Consider the following 13,285-nt stretch of genomic DNA (forward strand, 5'->3'; position numbering starts at 1 on the left):
GTTGGTTTGATTTTGTTTTACATTGTTTTAATGAGGGAAGATGGGAGAGGGACTAGATTTTACTTGGCAGTTTTTCTTCATTCTGTCCAGTCACATGGTCTTTTTTCCCCCAGTATTTTTAGGCATTCAACCAGAGGAATAAACTCTTAACTACTTAAAGACAAAAAGTCTGAGTCTCATATACATTAAGATCCCTTTATGTTCCTGTAGTGCTGTATATGCTTCTTAAATGAAAGGTGGTATACAGGATTAAGCCTACGAAGCACTTCAGAAGGAGCACTAACTGGATTTTGTAATCCTGGCAACTTCCACACGTTTACAGCTTTATCTGTGTCCCCCAGCGAGGGCTGAAGGAAAAGAAACAAGCAGCCAGGAAAGCTGTACAAGCATATTTTGTATCTTCTTCATTGATACCCTTCATGCCATTCAAATAGGACTCCGGAATACACTATTTTAATTAGCAAAGCTTGTTTTAAAGTAAACAACACAAACACTCCTTATAGAACAGTCACAGTCTCCCCTGCTAGACATACAGGCTTTTTGGCAAGATCACATTCAAACAGCATGAAATTCACCCCTGTGCACAGCCCCCCAGAAGGCCCTCGTACCACTTTAACGTCCACTTAGCTGCTCTGGCTAGGAGCGAGTGGTCTGTGGGATAAGGACTGAGGTTCACTACGACTTTCCTCCCCAAAAAAGATGGTCCAAATCCACATCTGTAAAGACCAGCAGTTTTTCCACTATAAGGTCATAAAGGTGTAATATAGGCGTCATGCATAGAGTACATACCATATTTCAGTTGAGTCCTGTCCCTGCATGACTTTGAGTCCCTGTCGAAGTACAGATGCACAACACACATGTAATGAAGCCCTCAATCAATATGGTTTGCTGCACTGTGCTGTTTGCAGGGAATGCTGCAAAGTCATTCAGCCGACAGGAGTCAGGACAGCAGTGAGAAGAGTATCCTCAGGAGGAAGCTCTGACAGGATTTGTTTCGACACATGGGAGAACATGAGATTCCCATCTTAGTTCAGTAATTGCTAAACGAACAGAAATCAGAAATCATTGATGCAACATTGACCCATAAAACACTGATGACTGAGGCTCTGTTCTCCCCTGTACTACACACAGGGAACAACAGACGGTCAAAGGAAACCAGGGAAAGAACAGAACAATATGGAAATAAGGTTGGTTCCTTAACAAATGTCACTACTGCAGTCCATGTATGCTGACTGACACTGGTTGTTCTTTTCAGCTATAACTGTGCAACAAAATCGGACATGTCTCATCTTCCAGTCTTGATACTGAACTGTTGCTGTTGTTGATTTTCTTTTGTTGGTCAAGTTTTTTCTTTTTTTTTTCGTTTTCTTTTTTTTTCTTTTTTTTTTTTTACATCTACGTTTATAAACACTGATACATTACAGATCTTGTTAGTTATACTTTGAAGTCTGATCATGCAGAACTACAGGCAGGTGCAATTCAGATCTTATTACAGGATGGACATGGCAAGGTGAACAGTTGTTTTTGCTAGTTAAGATCTGGAGCTTTGTCACTGTTGTGGCTTAATGTATACTGGCCATAAGTCCCACTTACTCAATTTACTAAATATACATGATTCTATATGTACACTGAAACCTCCGGCACCCTCCTTTTCAGCATGTGACTGAGTTAGGAAAAGGCCAGAGGTCTACATTTAGGCATACAGTGGCCTTATTTTAAAAGATTTAACAGAAATAGCGTGTTGGATTATTACATATTAGTTACAGAGGAAAGAAAAAAAAATAAATCAATACAACTATTTACATTATAAATACCTTGCTTTCCAGAAGACGAGAATGGCCCTGTTCAGTGAAAATTAGCAGAAGAGACAGGTTTACCTGTCTGAAATGATAAGTACGGTAGAAATACATTTATTTCCCAAATTGACTGTGTCTTCCTTAAATATGTGCTTTTCAGCTTTTCGCTTTCAGGTAAAAAGGCACAATTAGCCTCAGTTGAAGTTTTTCAACATTCTTTTGTCAAATCAAACCCTCTTCAAAACCCAAACTTGCCATGCGTCAATGAGTGTGAACAGAAATTAAGTTAAAGAGTTCACCTCTTGCAATCAATAGTTAATTTAAAAAAAAAATATTAAAAACCCCCAGGCCACACTGGCAAGTTCCTAATATTCTATGCAGATTCCACTAAATTCCACTGGACAGGTCTCTTTTGCAGCTCATGGGTGAAGATGACACATTCATCATCCCCCTGCCTCCCCCTAGCATCTTACCAATTAAGACATTACATATTTGTGGAATATTCAAACCCACTGCACAATGATTTTCTTTTTGTGTGTGTGTGTCTGTGTGTGTCTGTGTGTGTGTGTGTGAAAAAGATCACCTTGAGCTTGCAGTTAGTTAACTGGGTCCTTTGTAAAGTGGTGGAAGTTCAAATAAGCACAGCCATCAGATTCTTGAAGATGTGTGATTACATTACGATTATGCTCTTTATCCACACTGAGAACTTGGATCAAATATGAACAGAACACAGGTTCTAAAAATCACATCCATATGCACTCACTCTCTTTCCTACACACACATACGGAAGCAAAGAAAAAGCTTAAACTTCATGAACCACTAACTCAGACTTCTTTGCCAGACTATTAAAAGTCTAATTCTTCCCTGCAGGTTTTCTTTCATTCTGCTCTCCCTGGAAGCACACACAGTTTGTTGCAAAATGCCTTTTTTTGTTTGTTTGCTTGGTTTTGCGTGTTTGAAGTCACACAAAATTCTAAAGTCTCAATAAGCATGAAGAAAGATAGATCTGAAACTAAAATAAGCTTTGATCCTTTGGAATACTGCAAAGTTTGTAGTATAAGTAAGCTAACATTGACTATTACAAGTTATTTTGAATTAAAATATTCCAATTACATTTTACAATGATTTCAGGATACTGAAACACATTTTTCCTTTTTTTTTCTTTTTCCTTTAATGAAAAATTCAGGGGATTTGCTGAAACTGACTCTCTCAGGCAGTTTTAAAATTGACTATCAGCATATTTTTCATGAGAAAATACGTTGGTGGAAAAGAAGTCACTGGTGCTTACTGACAATTAGAATACAATCCAAATCAGTTAAATAGCACTACTTTGGAAAAATTCCTAAAGGTACTGCAACAAGTCTAATTTCTTCAGTATTGTTAGCCCAAAGCTTGAAGGTAAAGCAATATATATGGAGATAAAACCATATATATGAATCTATTCTTGATTATAAGTTTAGAAGAGTGATACAGTGACATTATCGACTCTCTCGTGTGATCTCTGGAGCCCAATACGGTGCAGGAACCAGTTATTTCCACAGGAAAACTGTCAGTGCATTAGGGAAGTAGCTAATCAGGCTTTCTATAGCTTTTTGTTCGTTTGTTTGTTTTTGACATGTTACCACACTTGTACTCTGATTTAAGCTCTGCTTTATATAAAGCAAGCTTGCTAAGATTCCTGAATCTATCTGTGCCATGGAACTCTAGATAGTATGGAGGATTATCAACCACAATGCCATTTGCATAAATCAGTGTGTGACCGACCCAAAGATCTGAACTTTCTAAAGATCTATTACATTTTAGTTGAATATAGTCAGAACTCAGAAGGTACTATTCCATCTATCAAGTTAGTACCTGAAGATTTCAAAAATTACAGAAAATTTTGGATGGAAAACATGCATAACCTTGCATCACCTTGAAGTAAATCAATACCTTATCCTCATTTAAACTCATGAGTGAGAAGGAAAATGGAGGGTCTTTTTACGAGCAATTGACTTCCCCCCCCCTTGTTTTAGTTTCTCATATTATCCAAAAGTACTCCATCTGGAAATAAAGCAGGAACTTTTTGCAGCAACTTTCCTCTACCTTTTCAATGCTACTTTTTTTGCAGCTAGTGCTCTGAGCAGCCACTGATAGTTAAGATGTTTCTGCCATTTTCCTCACCCTGCTGATGGCAATCTGCACGACTTAAGCAAGCCACCTGGGACAGAATTGCTTTGAGTATTCAGGCACTTAAGATACCAGTAGGCTCTTAGGCATATTTTCAAAAATACCAAGGTGTCCAGCTGCCATTCACACTGATGGAAGATATGCCACTTCTGGCACAGGCTCTCTGATGCCCCTTCAGTGCCTAAATACCTTGGAACATCTGTCATAGATCTCTAGCTTCCTGATTGCCTACATCTCTGCGGCAGTGGCAATTATGCCTGTAACTGCCAAGCTCAGAGAATGAGGTGAAAATTGTTCCTCAAGTACTATTTAGTAACACTTTAAACAGAGGTAGATTTAGAAGATCACTGGCAAGAAAAATAAGAAAAGCATCTGTCATTATCAAGCTGAAGAAAATATTGGAATAAAGGGGAACAGACTTGAAGGGTATCGAAGACTTCTAGAATCCGAAAGAAAAATTTTGTTTACCGTAAGACAGCTACAGAACATCATCACTGCAATCTTTTATTCAAGAGTACATGCATTCTTGTAAGGTATCAGCTGACAGCACCAACTTCCTGACACAAAGCAAGACAAAGGATACTATTCCTGTTTGATGGTTGCTACTTCAGTTTGGACATACAAGGACCAGAATTGTAAAGAACTATTGCTTTTCTTCATTGATGGCTTTTTTGTAGTGTCCAATGTGGACAGCCCCAAGTCTCCTCCCCCAGACAGAGCTTCTCATAAAGGAGACAAACTAATTTGAGGACAAAAAGAGATGCAGTGATTCTTTTAGGCCCCATTTCAGCAAGGCACTTAAGCACATGCCAATGTCAATCACTGCTGAGCAAAGGACAAGAAGCACATGCTAGTTAAAATTATGTATGCATCCCTATATTCTCCATTAAATGTTTGTACAAGCACTGGTGCTTAGCAGAATCAGGGCCTCTGGGAATAAAGCTGTATGTCTGATATGATGTGGGTTCTTTTAGCGCCGATCACTAGGACATCTATGGTGACTAGTTCTCCACCCAGCACCTGCAATTAAAACAAGACTGAATTCTACCATGGGGCTAAGATCATGGGTTTTGGCTTCGATAGATGAAACATGGGAGAGTTGTAAGCATCCATCTACTGTAAGTGGCTTCTCTGCTGTTGCCTATGCCACATCTCTGCAATATCACTGTAAATGAATGGTGATTATTCCAAGTTTCTGCATTCTGCATTTGTGGTATTTTTGCAGTTTCTCTTACATAGACCTTTGCCTCTCTGAGACACTTCTATTGGTTTTGTTTAAATAACACACCCAAATGGTGCACACTAAGGAATGTAAAGCAGATACTAGTTACCTGAATATTATTAATATATATCTATGGTGAATTAAATCTGGAGGTGATACATTTCATTATTGCTAAGAAGTCACCCTTGGTGTTATTGCCTTTGTACCTACAGAGCGCTGCCATTTACCTTTCAATACTTTTATGATCATTGGCTTTAAAGTGAGAATTACTTCACTCAACCATGACTTGATGTTTCATGGCTTAAGAAAGAATATTGCTAAATATTTTTAGCAGTAGTAAATTATTGCTTTTACAATTACTGCTCTGAGTTTTTAGAGTATTTTTTACCTAATTTCATTCTCAAAAAAATTTCCATACAAATCTACCAAAAATATATCCAGGGGAAAAAAAATCCTATAGCAATTTTGAGACAGCTCAGATCTACCAAGCCTGAAGTTACTTTATATCCACTTAATTTTTATCTTCCCTCCTCCCCACCCTGGAGAGTTTTTTCGTTGCTTTCTTCCCTTTAAAGAAAATCTGACTTGATACTAATTTCTTTTTTCTTACCACAGAATGGCAGGTTTGTAAGCCACCTAATACAACAGTCCTATTTTGGTAGAATTTTGAATACTAAGAATTAGTGAATTTTAAATACCCAGTAATATAGCCTAAGCAGTTTCTGACATCTGGAAAAGCATTACAGTATGATTTAGCTCATTTCAGTTAACATGGCACACTTTGGTAAGAGGAGAGATGACCCAGTATTTAATTTCCAACTTTGGTAACGATGACCTTGAAGTGGAAAATGCTAGTTTGCTGTCTTGGCTGGAAAAAACATTCAGTTGTTCTGAAATTCTGTGTGGAGTTTTGCCATTCTCTGGTAAAAAAACACTTGCTGTTACAACTGGGAATCCTATGTGTTATTACCTGGTAAAATCAATTTGATATTCAGTCACTGTTGGGTTCTTCGGAACTCATCAAAACTGCCTCCGAGACCCCTGATGGCGACCCTTTCAGCCCAGCACACTAGCTGGTTGATATCCTCTGCTGTTACTTAGAATATAGGAATACTAGACCCATGCACTCTGTGGTTCTTTTCCATGTAACACAGCTGATAAAACTTCCTGGGGAGTCAGATGATTTGTTGCAAGCAAATGGACAGCCAAAAGCACCTAGAGAACGCCTGGTCTCTTAGTAGCCGAGATCCCTGCAAAGGAACGATCTGAAGCGAAAATAACCTCTAAGCCACAAACACACACTGAAAGGGAGTGGGCCACAAATATCCTTACTTTATTTAACCTAGTAAAGATCTAGATGTAAATTAAAAAAGTTATTGCATGTCCTTTTGATAATAATCCGAACTGTTCTCCCACCCTGCCATACCCCCTAACAAACAAGCATACATGTAATTCATAACAGCAAGCCTATCTATGAACTAAGATGATAACTCACTTAACATTTGCAGGAAAAGCTGCTTACTGAGAGAAATCTTTCTTGGCTACACATGCATAAAAAACCTTCGTTCTTGTTCCCTGTAGCTTGCAAAAGTACATGCGCTTCCTTCTAGCCTGGTCTTATCTTGGTGTATCTGCTCTAAAAATCAGAACAGCAAGTCTTAACATTCACAAACAAACATTTTTCTATGAAGTTCTGTGGCTTTTTCTTTCAATACAAACTGGTTATTATTTCAAAATATATATACAACTCTCAGCAGAAATTTTAGTGCTACATCTTCAAGTGTCTGAGGGAGCCACAGTTCAGTGTGGTTATTTACACTTCCACAAATCCTCATACAAGATATGCAACCTCATCAATGAACAAATAAATATAATATATACTGGGAATATCATGTATGTAATTATGCAGTTCACCTGAAATGGGCCATTTATATTTGTGGATTGTACACTAAGTATGTATGCAGATATGCGTGTTCCTGTAGGCACACAGCTGCATACACTGCCAGAATTCTCTTGGCACCTGTGTGTATGTGCTATTCATATATGGAGAAAAAATCGTGTATACCCCTATCTGCCTCACTGGGCAGCAGACAACAGAACAGAGAGTGAAGGCTGATACACACTCATATGTTTGAGAGTGGCTACTGCACACCTTGTCATGCCAGTCTGAAAAGGACAGTTGCAGGTTGCTGGTTTTGCAGCCATTAATTTTACATCTTATGGGGAGGGGGTTAAAAAAAAGGATTTTTCAGTTCCTTTTTTTCCCCCCCAGTAAGCATCATTGGAAGAAGACCAAAGCAGAGCAACTATAAGTTGAATATACACTTGAGCTTAGCTGCATTACATAATTCTGTAGGAGAAGCAGGCTGAAAAGATTTTTTTGTTTGCTTTGTTTAAGCCTTTATATTTATTTCTCTTCCTTTTCATCTCTTAACTCCTGTTAATTTTTCCTCCTAAATTACATCATCCTCTGAAGAACGCTGGGTTTCGCAGGCAGGCGGCTAGTCACCTGCAACAACCGAGGGGTCCTGCAGAAGCTTCCAGGCTGCTGTCCGTGTCAGACGCCAGTGTTTGATCCGTGGACATGGATGAGATGTCATTGACAGATGAGGATGGAGGGAGGCTTTCACTGCTGTTCACTGCTGCACCTGTGCTACGAAAACGAACACCAACGTGATTAAACCTGAAACCCCAAAACTTCTCAGAGTTTAAAAAGCAAAGGATACTCACCCTGTGGCAACAGTCATGGTAAGTACACAGACCATTTTAAACAGTGGCAAACAGTAGCAGCAGAAAATGGGCCTTTGCAAATTTTAGGCATAAAATATTGAATATTTTACCAGGAATTCCCTCCCTCAACAGTCTGTTTTGAAGAGGTATAGCTTGTTTACTCTCCTGATACATTTGGAAAATAAAATAATTAATTTTGTAAATGCTGCAAAAAGACAGAGCAATCTCGATGACATCTCATTGGTGACTGCAGACAGCAATCATCCATCTCTTCTGACAAGATTTGTTATTTCTAAGAGTTATTTACACATACCTCATTCATATTGATCAGTAATCATCCAGTACAATACTGTTACTTCATGTTTACCTGTTATTAAACCATGTGACACTTTTATGAAAATACAAACCAGTCAAGACAAATGCCTTTAGTCAAAATATGACTGAATTTAATGATATTAATGACTAAACAATATATTACCTTTCTAAATTTTTACAATGCTGGACAGAAGCCTGCCTTTAAGTCATGGATACTGTCCCAGGAATCAAATGGAAAGAATTCCAGTAGGTTAAATCAACTTTTGATCAAACTGTTGCTGTGCAGCTTTCTTTGATGAATGCGTGATCAACTTAGCTAAGCAAAATAACTGAAGAAATAGCTGCAGAAATTGTATAGGTGAAGATTTTGTTGCACTCTGTCTGATTCAGCACTACTGAATTCAATAAACCCTGCTAAGTTAATTTCAGCAAGTATCAACTCAGCCCGGAAGTTTCTGGAAAGTACATTTTAATGGTTATTCCTAACTTTCAGCACAATTCCACATGACACAACACACTGACCTGATAGTTACTGTTGCAGTTCCAAAGCACCCAGACTCATAAAATACCCACAAACCCCAATGAAAGCACACCAAACCTAAATGACAGAACTAAAGAATTCACCAGCACAAAGCAGCACTTATGCTGCAACACTCAGAAACCCAACCAAATGCTGTCCTTGTCTATGAGCAATGCTTCATTTGCTACGCTCAGCACCTCTCTGGTGCTACAACAGCTTGTTCCTGAAGGGATGCTTGTCAGGTAAACCAGTGCAAAAATGAGAGGGGTGCATTCAAAAGAGAAAACAAGCCCCATTTATGAATTTACTCTTTGTTAGAAAGCTTCTCACTGGCTGCAGGGTCAAGGAAAAGAGCAAAAGATTAGAGCAGGTGAGAAACAGCTCCTGGACTCTGTTCCTGGCTCTACCATTGACTTGACAGATACTTTTAAAAGCCACACATCAGCTTCCACGCTATAAAGCAGGGGCTCCTTCCTCAGAGCGCTCCTGTGAAGCCCTGTTTAATTAGCACCTATGGAAGTGCCTTTAAGACTTCAGCTGTGAAGTGGTACAGAAGCGGGGGAACTGAAAGGACAACTGGAGTTTTTGCTGTTCCCCAAAAAAGCCTTGTGTCTGTCTTGGGGACTTGCTCAGGTTCTTAGAAATAGTCTTAATTAGTAACTCTTGATATCCAATGTCATAACGCTTGGCAAGTCCATCAGCTGCTTATTTTTGGCTCTGCACACATAGAAGAGGGCTATACCCAGTAGTTCCTGGGTGACAGCAACAAAACTGAACAGATAGCAACTAAAAGGCAGGAGTAATAAAAGAGCAATTTTCATCAAGAAAGGGAACTGCTAAGAATAAGCCGCACTAAGATCAGCGCTATTCACTATATTCGGTATCCAGAAATGAGAAGACAGTTGCAAATACTAGGTATGAAACTATAGCTGGGTAGCGAAGACTAGGGGAGAGTGTGAGAGGAGGTTAGAGAGTATGCAGTGTCAGAGCAGAGGAAATCTGCAGATAACAGCAAGGTTATTTACTTTGGACAGAACAAATTTAATTCTAAATAATTTACAGCCTTGTATTATATTTTTATTTAATGGAAATACCTACTATTTGACAATACCTGTCAGAAACACTTTTTTAATGTATGAACCAATCAGAACACAGTATTGGTAAATTCCTCCCATATCTTTGCATAAAACAATTTATATCCTTTGCTTCTCTGCTTCAGAAATGACAGAGCAGAAGAGTCCTGAAACTGCTAATGAAAGGTTCCGCTGCAGTTCTTGGTAAAGTGAGTAATTTAAAATAAATAATACATCTTCTATGGAACTCATTTGCATGTGTGATAGCCACATATATATATATATATATATGTATATGAATATGTGTGTTTTGGAGAGGATATGGGTGTATAAAAGGTTATATGTCTTCATTGTTACAAGGGTGTGAATTAGTCAACAGTCCTGAAGGCTGATTAAATTTAGTGGCTATTTCTTACATGTATTGTTGTGACTGAGTTCCACTGAGAAAAGATTTTTTTCTAATCACTTTTATTCTCCCAGCTGAGTAATGATATGGCATAGGCCCTTTGAACAGTGAACATGTCAGTAAGGGGTACAGCATCTGAATTTATAAATAAAACAGAACCGTTCAGCACTTTTGTGACATCAAAAGAATAAAAAAGCAAAACCTACCACCTAAGATTAAATTCAATGTTTATGTGTACATGTGAACACGCGTATGTTATTTGCATGTGCTGCTTATATACACAGCTACATGCAAATCCTTCCACTCAGCTCAGCACGAGTAGTGCCTTAAGCAGACAGGTTTGGATGCTGTGACCTATGAAAGAGAGAAGTCAACTAGATAAAGTGCAGAGAAAAGCATTAAGTTTGAAAAACTCAAAGAGGCAGGTAGTGAAGTTCAAAGGAAGACTGGTTAGGAATGTGATAATGGGATTTACACGAGCTAAAAGCTGCCAGAAAGAAAGATGTAGGAAACCATTCTCCATGTTCTCTGGAGACAGGACAAGAAATAACAGAGTTAAACTGCAGCAAAAAAAGATTAGGCAAGACAAAATACAAAAAGCTTTCTGAAAATAGACAAAGTAGCCTACAGAAGTTTTTTGAAACAGACAGCACAAGTATCTGCTAGGGACAGCTTTAGATGCAGTTGATTTTGTTCATCGGACATCAACACAAGGGGCACTGGAGGCTCCCCTCAAGCCCCACATTTCAAGCTTTTATGTTGTATTAACTAATTGTTCACTGGACAAGAGGAAGCACTGACTGACACCCTGATACACAGGCACTCTAAGTAGCCTGCACTATCAGCGGGTAACTATTATCCTTGGTGCTGTCAACTTCAGCTGTCCCCAAAAGCTGTGATCAAATAATCACAGAAACTCATCGCCAGTTGCTTGCTGTGATTATTGATAAAGTGCCAAATCTTAGCCTTCTGAATCACTGCCAAGAACACCAATCAACAAGCAATGTGTGTGTAGAGTCTCCCTCATTTCCCTTATGCTTGGAACTGGTAACTCATTTCACCTCATTCTTTCAGTATTTCATTCAATTAAAAAAAATTGTCAGGTGCACAAAGTAATGAAAACCAGGAAATCTACTGTTTCATAAAACAGCCTCATCTCAGAGCAATTTTTAAATAGTTGCTATACTTGTTGGTGCCTAACAATCCAAAAACAGTCAAAGGGGAACAGCAAAAGAAAGACAGGTAAGAAATGGCAATTTTGTATGTTTGGAAGTGTTTTACATAAACAATAAAAACTTTCCCCATAGGAAAGAGACAGAACACGGAACACAAAGAAATCCCTGGGTAGTTAATTCCTGAAACCAGCAACTACAGTGTTTGTTGATTGTATGTCAGACTGCAACCACAATCATGTAGGGGAAAGATATTTAAGAATTAGGTTTTATTAGATACTTGTCAGGGCCCCAGATTTCTTTTCAGTGGTAGCACAGCAGTTTGGAAAATGAAATCTGCAAGTCCTATACTTTGTTTGCTACTCGATATGAACACAATAGATTGTTTTCAACGTCTTCGGCGATGTCAAAATCCAGGTGCAGTGCTAGTACTCTAGTATTACCATCTAGCGCTCTATTAACTTCATTGTTGCCATGTTTCCCCTTGTCCTGTCAGTTACTAATGATGCATTCTTGTTATAACATTAAGTTAGGTCAGCAGCAAGTGAAGCGTGAGACTGCTGAAAAACCATATCTCTGAAAATATGCAGAGAACGCTGCATTGAATGATGTTACTTTGAGGAAAGGCTCTGCAGAAGACTGGAACACTGTGCTCAAAATCTGCACACTTCAAATCTGCCAGTGAAAGTGTGCCTTCGCAAATACATATTTCTGTGTCCTGGCAGTCACAGCTTGCATTTCTGTGAAAACACTGCTGATATGAATTTTCCTCAGGTAAAATTTAGTAGAGATGTTTTTTTTGTGACAGGAATTTAGGAATCTGTAATTGAAGACAACTTTTCCTTCTTATCCAGGTGTCAACCAAGCTTGTCAAGCAAGCTGGTCTAATGTTATTAGACTTCTGAAAGGATAAACTACCAGAATAGGCACCAGATGCTGACATGGTAGGGTGCGGCTGTGTCCTGTGTCCAACCGATGGAGACATGCTAACATCACCAATCTTGCTTATATCAACTACCGGAATATTAGTTCAGTTATCCATCCATAAGCAGTATACTAATAATAGAGTGAGATAAGCCTCCCCACCCACGCAAATATAATCCGTAACCATGAATCTTTCCATAGAAAATACCAGGACTCATCTCAGATAGCAAGCAGACCAAATTTTAAGTGTTAACATAACACTGGAGTGCAATTAGTCAAGGCCAACCTATTAGAAGCACTGGATTTCATAAAAACTTCTTCATTGGTTTACATAACTGCAAGTGTAGCCCAAGTGTTTCAGCTATCTCCATTCTCTTTTGGCCAGTACAGAAAACACATCAAAGTTATTCAATGGGGCTGAGTACCTGAAGGAGAAGGCTGTCCTTTTACTACGCCATTTTTAGTCTTTTCTTCAGAATTCATTACTTCTTTGTAGATGAGTTCTGGAAGAGAGGATTGCTGCAGTTACAAATAGGAACCAGTGCCTGTGATCAGGAGCAAAACAACTTTACAAAACACAATGTCGTAGACCTGCCAAGCACCCCCTAGTTCTGCCCTACCTTGTCTTCATGAGTCTGACAGCCCTACTTGCCTAAGACCTCTCTTTCCCATTCCCCTCTCCTATCATCTCTTTTTAGAGCAGAATTGAGATGGATAGGGTTAAACTGGAACAATGAATTGTTTAATGCTGCACTATCTAGAAATGAAGCAGCACAACAGTACAGTGCTTTTTACTGTGGGTAAAATTCTGCTGCATCATCCTGCTGAAGAGTATGCTGTTCTCCAGATGATACCCTTAGATTTCAATGAAGCTCTCTCTGAAGTTTCAAAGGAGTTCTTTTAGTTGTACACAGGTGCACTTGGTGGTGGGATGTGGCCATTTTGCCACTGAAATACC

The 13,285-nt window shown here is 38.8% G+C and overlaps 1 protein-coding gene across 8 annotated transcripts in view; it reads right to left on the reverse strand.

Moving 5' to 3' along the window:
- Window positions 1-431: 431 nt before the first annotated feature.
- The window catches only part of MAPK10 (mitogen-activated protein kinase 10), a 168,845-nt gene continuing 155,991 nt past the window's right edge, over window positions 432-13,285 (reverse strand). For 7 of the 8 annotated variants that reach the window (XM_005230096.3, XM_027795191.2, XM_005230097.3 and 4 more), the window contains 2 exons: window positions 12,753-12,830; window positions 432-7,835 (listed from right to left, as the gene is read on the reverse strand). In XM_005230096.3, the coding sequence (XP_005230153.1) occupies window positions 7,693-7,835; window positions 12,753-12,830 (221 nt within the window). In that variant the 3' untranslated portion in view covers window positions 432-7,692. Of the gene's footprint in view, window positions 7,841-12,752; window positions 12,831-13,285 lie in introns of all 8 variants that reach the window. The other variant, XM_027795205.2, reaches the window with a different exon arrangement.

This window comes from Falco peregrinus, chromosome 2 (genome assembly GCF_023634155.1).
Source record: "Falco peregrinus isolate bFalPer1 chromosome 2, bFalPer1.pri, whole genome shotgun sequence".
Classification (NCBI taxonomy): domain Eukaryota; kingdom Metazoa; phylum Chordata; class Aves; order Falconiformes; family Falconidae; genus Falco; species Falco peregrinus.